This window comes from Ostrinia nubilalis, chromosome 7, assembly GCF_963855985.1.
Source record: "Ostrinia nubilalis chromosome 7, ilOstNubi1.1, whole genome shotgun sequence".
Classification (NCBI taxonomy): Eukaryota; Metazoa; Arthropoda; class Insecta; order Lepidoptera; family Crambidae; genus Ostrinia; species Ostrinia nubilalis.
The window spans coordinates 9,240,176-9,252,195 of record NC_087094.1 but is presented as its reverse complement, the minus strand read 5'-3'; the positions used below and the strand labels follow the sequence as shown (position 1 = coordinate 9,252,195).

Sequence of the window (12,020 nt, the reverse complement as noted above, 5' to 3'; positions counted from 1 at the left end):
TAAAAATGATGGCATGGAAAGAAGTTTCTGATTGCAATGATACAGCATTTGTGATTGAACAGTTAGATAAACTATTTGATTGTACAAATGGTCCATCATCTTTAAATGACGTAAAGAAAGGGATCCGGGAAAATGTTTCCACATCAAGTAATCACATTGAGTCTTGGACCTTTTATACTGATAAGTTAAAAACCATAAAATTTATAACAGCAGAAAACACGATACTAAAAAATGTTAAATGCGTAAAGGGATATCAAATATCTATCAAATCCTTAAACGATATTTGGGAAAAGTTAAAGAATGAAGGGTTTAAATATATGAACCTTAGACAGTTTAACCAAGACTCTCTGGAAAACTTATTTGGAATCATTAGGCAACACAGTGTAACCAATAGAAATCCCACTATCACGCACTTTACTGCAGCGCTTAAAACAAGCATGGTTACTGGGCTGAAAGTGCCTCATAGCAGAAGTGCTAATTGTGAAGCAGACAACAATAAACATATGCTGGAATATAAAGACATTTTAAAAACTAATTTAAAAACAACAGAAATAAAAATGAATGTTCAAGATTCCACAGACACTGAATTTTATCCTGTGTTGTCTATCCCGGACCCTGAAAACTTAGAACAGCCCATTGAAAATTTGTGTAGCCTTGAAAACCAACCAGTAGTATATGTAAGCGGGTATTTAGCTGCCAAACTATTACAGAACAGTTCTTGTTTAATTTGTGAAGAGTGTTTGAGCGTGAAAACTCCTGTTGACAATGATTTGTATGCATATATATCTCTTCGCGAATGGTGGCATGATAAAAAAAGTCTCGTTTATCCAACAATTCAATTATGTACCACCGTAAATGAAGCTAAACAATTTTATCATGACCATATTGCCGACCAGATATATATGGAAAATGTTGGAAAATTCATTTTCTTAATGTTGAGTACAAATTGTAATTTTAGTTGGTTTAAATGTCAACAACATAATAAAGAAATTTATGATAAGATGTTTAAAATATTAAATTACCTTTTTCTAAGAAAAAGTTGTAAAATCATTAATGACAGCTTCATAAAAAGTGAAAACAATTTTGCTGACAAAAGTAAAAAAGCACAGCAACAAAGCATTGAAAAGTAATCTTGAGGCTGAGGTTCGATCAGCTGATAAGAAAATTGAAGATGTTTATAAATAAAAATCCTATTTTTTCTTAGAAAAAGTTGTGAAAATAAAAGTATACAAAATTATCATTTCTGTACTTTGTTATAATATTCAATAATTCCTCATGCCTACAACTGCTATGTCATGTTCAATACTTATTGTAATATACCTATTTTATTTCGAAATAAATAATTTACGTTACAAAACTTCGTTTTACTTACACATAGTATAAAATAAAAATAGTAATCATTAAAATATTGAAGGTTCCTATACTAGATATCGATATGCAATTACAACCCTAGCAAAGTATCGATAATCGATAAGTTATTACGAACGTCACTAATACTGTCAGAAAATAAGGCATTATGTTGGTAGCTCCGCCTGTAGTTTGTGCGGTTGGTAAAGATTTGCGGGTCGTTCTCTAAAATGCATATGTGTGCGTGAGCTCAAAAAATATCTATGGAGTGCCGTCTCTTACTCTTTTATGCTCTTTGATTGCTTTCCGAGTTTGTTGTTGAACTGTTTTTGTTTATCCAGATTTCAATTTTGTAATTAATAGGGTAATACGGCCCTCCAATGTCTACGGAGAAAGACCCTTTGGTGAGCGAAAGGTCTGGGACCGTCCGTGAAGTAGGAAATAGTGCAATTTGGAGTCTATCATCTTGCAAACCAGGTTCGCATCTTTTGTTAATATTACTTTTACTGATGATATCCTATTAAGATTTTAATTCTGTATTACAGGCTATGGTATTGATCAATTGAGAGATGACTGTATGGACACATACTGGCAATCAGATGGACAACTACCACACCTGGTGAATATCCAGTTTCAGAGAAAAACTATGGTGTCTCATATTTACATTTATACAGACTACAAATTAGATGAGAGCTATACTCCTAGCCGCATATCCATCAGAGCTGGAACTCATTTTAATGACTTACAAGAAATTGAAGTGATAGAACTTGTTGAACCAAGTGGTAAGTTTATAAAGTTTTTAAGTGTTTTAAAACAGAATAGTGCTTACCTCAATCTTTTTTATAATAAATGAGGTGTTCACAAAATTAAATACTGTTGCAGGATGGGAGATGATTCCAATCAAAGATATTCATGACCGACCAATAAGGACGTACATGATCCAAATAGCAGTGCTGAGCAATCATCAGAATGGAAGGGACACTCATATGAGGCAGATCAAGGTGCACTCTCCGTGTGAACCAACGTCATTTGACATCAACAAGTTCAGAAACTTCTCCACAGTTCAGTTCCAACAGTATGCTACTATTCGCTAAAACCAAAAATTTATATTTTAGATTTCTTAATAAAAAACTAAATAAAACAAAGATAAAAATTATATGTATTACAAATTTATAATCTTTTATTTACAATAATAATCATTATTTCAGTCTGATTCAGATTCCTCACTAGCTTCTTGAAGCCATTCAAAGAATTTTACAACTGAGACCTGTTTTGCCAATGGACTCTCGTTTTCTTTTAATTCTTCGTACCATTCTACCAGTGAGTCCTCATCTAATACGTCTGATTCATACAGTAAATGGATGATTTGTCCTGCTCTGCCTTCTAACCACTGACACTTAGTGCAACTATCCTGTAAATTAAAGTATTTTTTTTAAACTTGTTTGAGAGATATTTTTTTAATACCAAAGAAACAATAGATTTTCCTGATCTTACCTCAATAGCTTTCAGGCAATCCAATATTGAAGATTTAGTTTTTATGTAGTTTGCCAATACAGGGTGGAAGTACTTGAATATATCTTTAATAGCACCTAGTACATTCTTGGTATCTTCTAAAACAGGCATACTCAGAAGTGCTCTTACAACGAAGAAATTTACTTCATTCAGCTGAATATTGTATGCATATCGGGATGAATTTATCTCCAATATAAGGTAATCACACTTCAGTTTCTCTTCATAACCTCTGGCTAAGCTGTCAATAACTTCTTGGAGGAATACTGAAATAAAACAAAAAGAATATTAGATATTTTGTTTGTATCTAAATATTTACTGCTGTTGCCTTTTTTGAGTTTGTTGAATAATATCTAAGAAAATAATCATCCTTACTATTGGTGTCATCTAGTACATCAGACTCTGGCAGTGACGATGCAAAACTGCATTCAGAAGAGTAACATGATTCACTGTCACTCCATTCCTTCTCAAATCCAATGAACTCTTCATCCTCGCTATTAGTAGATTCATTTTCCCATTCAGTACCACTACCAGATGTAGATTTTAGTAATTTTTTATCTGAAAACAGCAATAATAATTCAATATGTACCTAAAAGTATAAAATAATTTGTGAGCTTTAATCCTAAATATTGTTTACTCACCATTATCTTTATCTGAATTTTCTATAAGGTTGCCTTGTAGTTCACTGCCTGGTTGAATGGTAACATTGGAGGCAATGATAGAACCTACCGCTGTAGAATTTTCAGAGATGACAGCATTATCATCAGTAAAGGTGTTATTAATCTTGCAATTATCCTTAATAGTAACATCATTCGTAATATGGCTTCCCACAATAGTACAATTATCTCCAATAATACAGTTTCTCCCAATAAGGGAATTTGTAATAACAGTATTATGACCAATGTGAGTACCAGACCCAACAAGTGCACCTTCAGTGAGGCGGCATGTTCTGTAATTTATTGAAAATATTCCAAGTTATTTCTTTGGAGTAATAAAGTAGGTACAGGTTTTTTGAGTAACCTTAGGCTCTTATTATTAAAAAAAGTATGTTTTACCTGCTCAAAACTGAATTCTTATCTCTACAGTTATTATTTTCCAGGAAGACATAGTTATTTTGATAAAATCTTCCTGTCTCAATTGACAGAGGATGTGCCCAGTTCTGCATTATATCACGACTGAAATAAAAAATATATTTCAGTTATAAAAAGTAATAACTTGCATATTAGGCAATAAGATAAGACAAAATTATTCACTATACTTACGAGATAATTTGATAAGTCTTCCAATTACTTACAGCTGCTGCATAATCATTGCCTTTTAATAGAGTGTAATACAAAGAACTGGCTAATATTTCTTCATTTATTAATATGCCATGAATAAAATCATTTCTGGTTTGGAAGTCAAAATTGTCTGAAAAGAGTGGAAGAACAGAAGGGGAGCACAAGGCTATATTTGGATCAGCCAAGTTGTGATGCAACTTTACTTCAGAATGATTCAACATGATCTCCTGCAAGAAGAAAACTTTCAATAAGATTTAGTTTGGAAGACAATCACACAGGCAATTGAAAGAATGTGTATTTGTTTACCAAAGGTAGGTTGATGGTCTTTTCACTTGATTTTGGCTTGTACTTCTGGTGAATCAGCACTTTCCCAGTATTACCATCAGCAGCTAGAAATGTAGGCTTGTCAGAACTAATCAGAGGATGTTCCCATGAAACTTTTTTGTATACCAAAGTCATAGCAGCACCTTTGTCTTTTTTACATGTTTGCCTGAAAACCAGGGAAGCAATCGTTGTGAATTTTAAGTAACAAAAGATCAAATAGTAATAATAGTAGGAAGAAGTCATTACTTGTGCTGCTCCAACAAAGTTGCATAATTTATGTTAGAGACACTATTGACTCCTAATAGAATGAAATATCCACGAACTAATCCTGCTGCATCTATTTCCCTCATTACATCACCCATCGTCTGACACGTATCTGACATCAATACTTGGACATCCATAGTTGAAGTCCAAGGAGCTTTTTCATCATTACATTTCCTGTAGAGCAAAAATTTGGGATATAAACTAATATCAAGAAATCAAGTGCAGTCAATAATATTATTATATTTTATTGCGTAATTGTACCGTAAATGATCCTTTATTTTGGACCCATCTTGTGTGCAAAACAAAACAGTTTCACCAACACCACCAAGTGATAGGCTCTCCAGAACATAGTCGATTAGAGGAACTCCTGCCACTGACAAGAAAGCCTAAAATAATGAGTACATTAAGAGCACTTGTTTTAGTTAAAAATTCTGGTATCTATACAATATTAATAAAAAATTATACGTACCATAGGTTTGTAATTACTGATAGGATGGAAATTGTTATTGAAGGTGTCCATTACAACCACAGCTTGGACGACATTCTCTTTATCGATCTCCATTTTAATCAATTATGGAAATTTCTCTAAGAAAACTAATTTATTTACAAAATTCCCTTTTTCCCTTTCTACTTTTCCAGTTTATTGCATCAGTCAGCCAGCAAATCAATCAAAATTTTTAGGTTATATAAAAGTTGACAACTAACTTGTCATTTTTGACATTTAATTTTTTTTTAGGTAAAAAAAACTAGAGAAGGAATCCATACATATAACGACAAAAAAAAACATAACTAAAAAAATATGTATTTAACGACTCTCAACGGCTTCGTTATTCGGCTATTGATGGACAATAAAGTCATAAAATTAGCACAGCGCACACAAAGTGCAAATCCCATTCCGTTGGGCAGTGCACAAATATACAGTGTGCTCTCAAAACAACAAATCAAATAAATTAATTCATTCCAATATTATTCGTTTAGCCAAATGACGTCCATAGCTGGACAAAGGCCTCCCCCAAGGACCGTTCCTGCCCCGCCCGCATCCAGGCACCTCCCGCGCGACCCACACCAGATCGTCTCGGTCTACCTAGTGGGGGACATGCCCACTATTGCCCACACTACGTCGGCATTCCAATATATTCATATTCAATAAGTTCATGATTCCAAATAGGTATAACATTAAACCACAACGAACCAGTCTCCAGTGTGCTCAGTCCCATGGGACACCAAGACACCAATTTATACCTAAAGTTATAGACTGGTTTAAGTAGGCAGGCGGAGGCGCATCCATCCTAATTTAATATTAATTTAGAAACTTCAAATTGATACCACCTAAGTAGGTACCTATTCTTGAAGGTCCTTTTATCGTTGCCTTTGTTGTTCTCCTACGTTGCTAGGCGTTATCGATTTGGTTAGATTGCAGGTAGCCTTAGTTCGTAATGACTAAAACAAACCACGTTATTTCATTCACATGTTATTTTTAATAATTTTTAATCGACATCATTGCAAGTCCCGCAATGGATTACGATCTTTCACGTGTTGACTACACCATCTGTGGTATTACATACCCAGATACATTGAAAATATTACCGGCACCTGGGCCACGAACTCAGCAAAAGGTAAATTAATTAATATACATCATCATTTTACACTTATTTACGTACTTAAGCAGTTAACTGTAGCAACCTTTAGGTACCTAACTAACGATGATCATTAATTACAGAATATACGGAATCTTCCGTGTTTTATTTCACAGAACCCAGACTACCAAGTTATCAATGCATTTCATTTGTTTTAGTTTGTAATAGGAGATAAAAACGGAGTTTTACAATGTCTAAGTATAAAAGATGAAGAGCCGATCGTTCAATTTAAAACCCTGCCCGGGAAACCCATTACTTCTGTTCAACTAGCCTCTACTTATGGTAGGTATTAATTTACGTAGGAAGTATGTTGCTTTCTTATTTTATGTTATGTATGTAGGTCCCTACTAATAATCACACGTGTGTTGGTGGATATAGGTCCTACCTACATACCTACATGATGTCCACTGCTATGCTATGCATGAGCCTGAAATACAGCACCCTAGCTCGATAACTCCTTCAAACAATTACTTATGTATCTACCTAACTATAGGCTATATTTCAGGACCTTTATTTACTTTAAACTTAGCTGCATATACATATTTTGCAGGTACTCCGTCAGACAAAATATTTGCTGCATCTGGTAACGAAGTTAAGGGCTATACAAAAAAAGGAAAAGTATTTCTTACAATCGAAACCTCGGTGTCTGAAACAATCACTTCCATGTAAATATTTTATTTAAACTTTTAATTATTTATACTTAAGCTTTTTATATGATACCTATAACTAACCTGCTCTATGTTTTTAGATGCTTTTTGTGAGTGATTTACCTACTTACTTAGAACATGTTTTCATTTAGGTCAGGTAAGCTAGGGAGGGACGCAAGTTTGGGACCTTGCAATTGTTGTAATTGTGAGAAGGATTTTTTTGTTTAGGTGTGTTGTCGGAGGCGATCTGATTCTATGCAGTGGTCGTACCGTCACCTGCTACAGGGATTTGAGGGAATTGCACTCTTACATCTGCGAAGATAGAGTGCTCGACATCGCTGCGTTTGCGGCGCCGAATGTAAGTCGATATTGTAATAAACTAGACATAAGCTTATTTACAAGCTCTACTTATGTTCTTTAAGTATTTTCACTGGCAATAGCTGCTTACTTTTGACGTGCAGAGTACCCGCATTCGACTGCTCGCATTGGTCGCCAATAAAGGCGCAATCTTATTGGAGAATGGTCAATTGATCACTCATGCAGCGATATCCTCGGGGCCGTCTCGCCTGGCCATACCTCCATCACTCCACACGTCTGATATCTACGCCTACTATGGAGCGGCTGATGGGTGCATAGGACTTATTGTGTATGAAGAGTAAGTTATCTTATTCATTCAAATACAGTCAGCACATTGTTACTACAACGATTTAAAGTGCCACAGTTAACTTAGTGCTAAGCTTGGTTTGTTGTCTTCCACACATTCTTTCTTTTATAGTTCGGTGTTAACAAATAAGTGCCTAATGGAAGGAAGAGGCTTAGGCTCGGTGGTGTGCATCGGTTGGTTTTTCGGCAGCGGCGGTACTCACTTAGCAGTTGGCCGCCATGATGGTTCTATACAGTTATATTTGATTGACATGGAAAACTTTTCTGAAAAGCCACGCCTTAAGTTTACTTACGTAAGTATACAAAGTAACCATGTTTATGCAGGTAATTATCAGAATACAAAGAACTGATGTTCGCATGCTTCGTTGCAGTTTTGCGGCGAGCCCGTCACGTCAGTTACTGGTGGCTGTATAGGTACAGCAGAAGAACCGGAATTAATAGCCACAACATTTTCTGGTAGAATATTTGCTCTAAGATCACGACGTCAGGTTTCAGGAGCGTCACTAAACAATCTGTCCTTGGATGCTCTTACTGCACGACGATCTAAACTCGAGTAAGTATGTAAAAATACTATCATATTGATTGGTTTGGCATCATGGTTATTATGGTCAATTTCTTTCGGCATGTGTTATACAGAAGTAAGTGCAGACTTCAAACTTTTTAATAATTACAGAACAGAAGTTGCACGATTGGAGAAGCAAACGGCAAATGAACGAGAGAAATACCAACGAAGTACACGATCTTTGCAAGCGGGCATTTCAGCACCACCGTTATTAGATATTCAATGTGAGGTGAGGTAGTCTGCCCCACGTCTGCCCTGTACTTACTTACTTAAATGAACAAATGGTGTGTGAACTTTAAACTTTCTTGTAAAAATATAGCTTTCGGGAGCCACAGGCGACGGATGGCAAGAAGCGAGGATCACGTCGGCTGTTCCACTTGATATGCTATTCATTTACTGCAAAAGAAAGCTGGACATGCAAACCGATAGCGCTGCCGTTTTGAGCGTGTGTTCTTCTCAGGTAAAAACAAACATCAGATACCTAAACACTCAGTAGGATAATTAACTTAAACATAACACCACTCCTTCTGCTTATTCCCCATTTTAGGGAAAAAATCAAGACCTTTTAGCCACAGTAAGATGCCAAGCAGGGACCAGACGCCTCTGGGTGAAGATTCGTCTCACATTGGATCCTGCAACCAGGGCTTCAGACTCAGTGAGAGTGCTAATCTACGCTCTGCCGGCTGGAGCTCCAAGAGTAGCTCGTCTGATTCACCTGCGGTTGCCAATTTTACCCTATTACTCTCAACACGAACATCCTGAACTGGATAACGAGACAAGGTAAATACGGCTGAAACTCTTTGAAAATGAGGCTTAGAAGAAACAAATTAATGCTATGTATAAATAAAACATGCCTAAAGACTAACAGACTCTCTACCATTCCACGTCTTCAAAATTCTAAACCGCGAACTTTCAAGTAATATCGTGTTTCAGATCATGGTGTCAAGTCCGTGTGTCAGGCAGCTTTTCTGTAGCGGAAATTACTTCATGGCTAAATGAAGCGCTCCCAGGAGATTTGCCAAGACCATCATCGAATGTGGTTTTTGCTCGTTCTCATGCTCTCCTCAAAACAATTCTTGTATGCCAATACCAGTAAGACACCTAATTACAATTCTGAATGTCTACTACGCGTTACGCCACTCTACTACTTAATTCTTAATTAACATAACTTTTCAACATAAAAAATATATTTCAGACGGGGAAATGCAGTATTTAAATCTGATAATATTACTACAATAGCTATTTTACGAGATATGATGTCTAATTGCTCAGTAGAAAAGAGCATTCGAGTAGAAATATCTTGTGGTTTGTAACGAATTTTTTAGCGTATTCACTTGAGTTTTTAGTGTCACATATTCCACATGATAATTATGAACGTATTTTGCTTTAGATATTCCAGTTGACAGTTGTTTGAAAGCGCTTATTCGGATTCAAGACTATTACGAGGTAGAGTATAAGAAATATCAGGACCTTGCTCTGAAAAAAGCACTCAGGTAAAAGCTCTATCCAACTTACGAGTTTGTAGCCAATTTATATTTTAGGTCCTCATTGAACTTACAATTTAAGTTTAATTTTAGCGCCTTAGATTTAGACGACAAAACAGTAAACGAAGAAGAGTTAACGCTATGCGAAGACTATCGACGTGTATGGAATATTGCGGACGGCGACATAAACAAGACGCATTTTAAAGAACTTTTGGGTAAGACGGTAGATGAACTATTTTCGCCCGGTGGAGTAGTGGACGGCGCGGTGCATTCACCACTTCTGCCTTTATCGCTGTGGGTCCTAGGTTCGAGATGTTTAGTCGATTTAATCTTACGATCTTTTTTTATAGCGGTAGGTACCAGTATAGAAGACATTTTTTAAATCGCGAATGCAGTCTAAAACTAGAAAGCTTTTTAATGACTAATGAAAATTGAAATACTGCATTTCTTTTTCAGAAACTATACATCGATGGTATGCTGATTGGCATGAGTTATCACTGCATAGCAAAGATTTTCATAACAATAAAAATATTCTTTATGATGCATTGCTGAACTGTAGACTAAAGCAAATTAGGCAAATATTTTCCAATGAACAAATGAATTCTAACTAAGAAATCAGTGTACATACTGTATTCAACAATAAAAGTCTTAAAAAATTAATATGATTTTCTTATGTTCCCAACTTCAAGAATCAGATTTTTAATGAATAAGGGTACAGCTGGCCGAGTTTTAAATCAAACTGGTAGAGTGCATCTTTATCATCACAGAGTCTTTTCAGCTTTGTGATATAATGAGACAGATCATTCATAGCATATGCCTGCTCGAGCAGAAACTTTGATGTGATAAGTTCCACAGATTGATAATCTTCTGATGCTTCAGCAGTGTTTACTATATTTTTCAATTCCTATCAACAACAATAGAATATGAACTTGTGTAACATTATCATAACAAACTACTGAAACTAAATACAAGTGATTACTTACCTCAGTTACTTTCTTCTCTTTTTCAAGAGCTAAATTGAAAGCTTCAACCAGTGTCATATTTGGATCAACTGGGTCCACTGCTCCAAAATTTAAAATGGGGATACCTCCACGGATTATTTGATAGTTGATAAGAATTTTCATATGATGTAGCTCTTCTTCATACATTTTCATAAAAAATCCACCAACACCAGGATATGAAATAGTTGGGTGAAGAAAGATGGTAGCCATATTCAGATAGCTAAATGCTGCATTTTGTTCACTTTGAATTTGTTTGTTGATGGCAGCTTCCACTTCAGGGCTATATTTAAATTTGCAATTAGAATGCCTCCTGAATGAATTTAAAATAACATTCATATTAATACAATATGTACCATGTAAATATGGTTTACAACATGAGAAAATATTGGCTGTTTTTAAGAAAGATCCCATAGTATTTACAAGAATAATTTTGATGAACATAAAAATAAAAATTGTGTCATTACATCTAGTAGGCCAAGTTACCATGCATTTAATTAAATAAAAAACATATTTGCATCTTTCATTTATTGCAAATAAGATAACTATAACTAATTAAACTACTGTACAATTTGACATACTGAATAAGGTTATTTCTGGAATGGATAGTAGTCCAAACCAGAATTGTATTTAAACTTGTGGGTGAAGCGATTGACTTGAGTTTTTCCTATTTTGATCATCTTTTGGACATCTTCACGGTAAGCTGGAGGAAGTAGTTCTTCTTCCAATGTACAAGGAGAGGTTTCTGAATCGTTTGGTGCCTTATAAACTCTCTGACGAATAATATCAACATCACGACTGTATTCCTCCTTCAGGTCAGCAACAGCTTGAGTGGCCGTATCTACTTTAAACACAAAATAATTTGCTTCACGATGTACTAATCCATGAGAACTGGTTTTGTAAGGCATTGGCTTGAAACCTAAGTTCTCTATATTCTTTATGATTCCACCACGGTCAAAAATAGCGTGAGAAACCCTTTTGAGAACAGTCTTCAGTTCCGACTTCGGCATTGCCCGAAACATAATAGCAAACTCGTATGCAGGCATTCTTGTAGGATTATATTGGAAAGTTTTTAATCACTTTTCAATTCAACAGTGATAGAAGTTGAATTTGTTCTGCTAACAAAATGAATAACTAACTAAAGAAAATAAGGATTTGAGGTTATGAAATTGTTTAGATATTCGCTGTCACTTTGACAAGATTATTTTAACGTTCGTATGGTAAATCTATCTTGCAGATAAAAAAAATACTTGGCTTATAAATAGTTGACAACTAATAAAAAAGATAGTCAATAGCCCGATTGTA

General features: G+C 35.2%; 4 protein-coding genes across 4 annotated transcripts; 2 read left to right on the top strand and 2 right to left on the bottom strand.

Moving 5' to 3' along the window:
• The first annotated feature begins 1,645 nt into the window (after nucleotides 1-1,645).
• LOC135073229 (anaphase-promoting complex subunit 10) lies at nucleotides 1,646-2,505 on the top strand. Its single transcript, XM_063967328.1, has 3 exons — nucleotides 1,646-1,824; nucleotides 1,893-2,129; nucleotides 2,230-2,505. Exons 1-3 carry the CDS (start codon nucleotides 1,728-1,730, stop codon nucleotides 2,439-2,441), a joined length of 546 nt encoding a protein of 181 aa, XP_063823398.1. The 5' UTR covers nucleotides 1,646-1,727; the 3' UTR covers nucleotides 2,442-2,505.
• A 2-nt stretch (nucleotides 2,506-2,507) lies between these two features.
• LOC135073228 (translation initiation factor eIF2B subunit epsilon) lies at nucleotides 2,508-5,411 on the bottom strand. The gene is made up of 10 exons (XM_063967326.1): nucleotides 5,194-5,411; nucleotides 4,986-5,110; nucleotides 4,707-4,898; nucleotides 4,443-4,626; nucleotides 4,119-4,363; nucleotides 3,912-4,031; nucleotides 3,498-3,805; nucleotides 3,232-3,414; nucleotides 2,842-3,122; nucleotides 2,508-2,758 (listed from the first exon to the last, which is right to left on the bottom strand). Exons 1-10 carry the CDS (start codon nucleotides 5,284-5,286, stop codon nucleotides 2,552-2,554), a joined length of 1,938 nt encoding a protein of 645 aa, XP_063823396.1. The 5' UTR covers nucleotides 5,287-5,411; the 3' UTR covers nucleotides 2,508-2,551.
• A 635-nt stretch (nucleotides 5,412-6,046) lies between these two features.
• Nucleotides 6,047-10,372, top strand: LOC135073226 (Bardet-Biedl syndrome 7 protein homolog). The gene is made up of 15 exons (XM_063967324.1): nucleotides 6,047-6,340; nucleotides 6,520-6,643; nucleotides 6,912-7,026; nucleotides 7,237-7,366; nucleotides 7,470-7,663; nucleotides 7,784-7,964; nucleotides 8,043-8,224; nucleotides 8,345-8,462; nucleotides 8,553-8,693; nucleotides 8,781-9,013; nucleotides 9,167-9,325; nucleotides 9,429-9,538; nucleotides 9,624-9,726; nucleotides 9,811-9,932; nucleotides 10,174-10,372. The coding sequence occupies exons 1-15, from the start codon at nucleotides 6,239-6,241 to the stop codon at nucleotides 10,326-10,328; spliced, it is 2,169 nt and encodes a 722-aa protein (XP_063823394.1). The 5' UTR covers nucleotides 6,047-6,238; the 3' UTR covers nucleotides 10,329-10,372.
• Nucleotides 10,373-11,228: 856 nt separating this feature from the next.
• On the bottom strand, nucleotides 11,229-11,926 carry LOC135073227 (small ribosomal subunit protein bS6m). Its single transcript, XM_063967325.1, has one exon. It carries the CDS (start codon nucleotides 11,759-11,761, stop codon nucleotides 11,306-11,308), a length of 456 nt encoding a protein of 151 aa, XP_063823395.1. The 5' UTR covers nucleotides 11,762-11,926; the 3' UTR covers nucleotides 11,229-11,305.
• Nucleotides 11,927-12,020: the final 94 nt, after the last annotated feature.

Coding starts and splice junctions, on each gene's coding strand:
- LOC135073229 (XM_063967328.1), top strand. CDS start 1,728: ATGTCTACGGAGAAAGACCCTTTGGTGAGCGAAAGGTCTGGGACCGTC. Junction 1,825..1,892: donor TCTATCATCTTGCAAACCAG/GTTCGCATCTTT, acceptor TCTGTATTACAG/GCTATGGTATTGATCAATTG. Junction 2,130..2,229: donor AGAACTTGTTGAACCAAGTG/GTAAGTTTATAA, acceptor ATACTGTTGCAG/GATGGGAGATGATTCCAATC.
- LOC135073228 (XM_063967326.1), bottom strand. CDS start 5,286: ATGGAGATCGATAAAGAGAATGTCGTCCAAGCTGTGGTTGTAATGGAC. Junction 3,806..3,911: donor AAGAATTCAGTTTTGAGCAG/GTAAAACATACT, acceptor AATAAATTACAG/AACATGCCGCCTCACTGAAG. Junction 2,759..2,841: donor ATTGCCTGAAAGCTATTGAG/GTAAGATCAGGA, acceptor TTTAATTTACAG/GATAGTTGCACTAAGTGTCA.
- LOC135073226 (XM_063967324.1), top strand. CDS start 6,239: ATGGATTACGATCTTTCACGTGTTGACTACACCATCTGTGGTATTACA. Junction 7,367..7,469: donor CTGCGTTTGCGGCGCCGAAT/GTAAGTCGATAT, acceptor TTTGACGTGCAG/AGTACCCGCATTCGACTGCT. Junction 9,539..9,623: donor TCGAGTAGAAATATCTTGTG/GTTTGTAACGAA, acceptor ATTTTGCTTTAG/ATATTCCAGTTGACAGTTGT.
- LOC135073227 (XM_063967325.1), bottom strand. CDS start 11,761: ATGCCTGCATACGAGTTTGCTATTATGTTTCGGGCAATGCCGAAGTCG.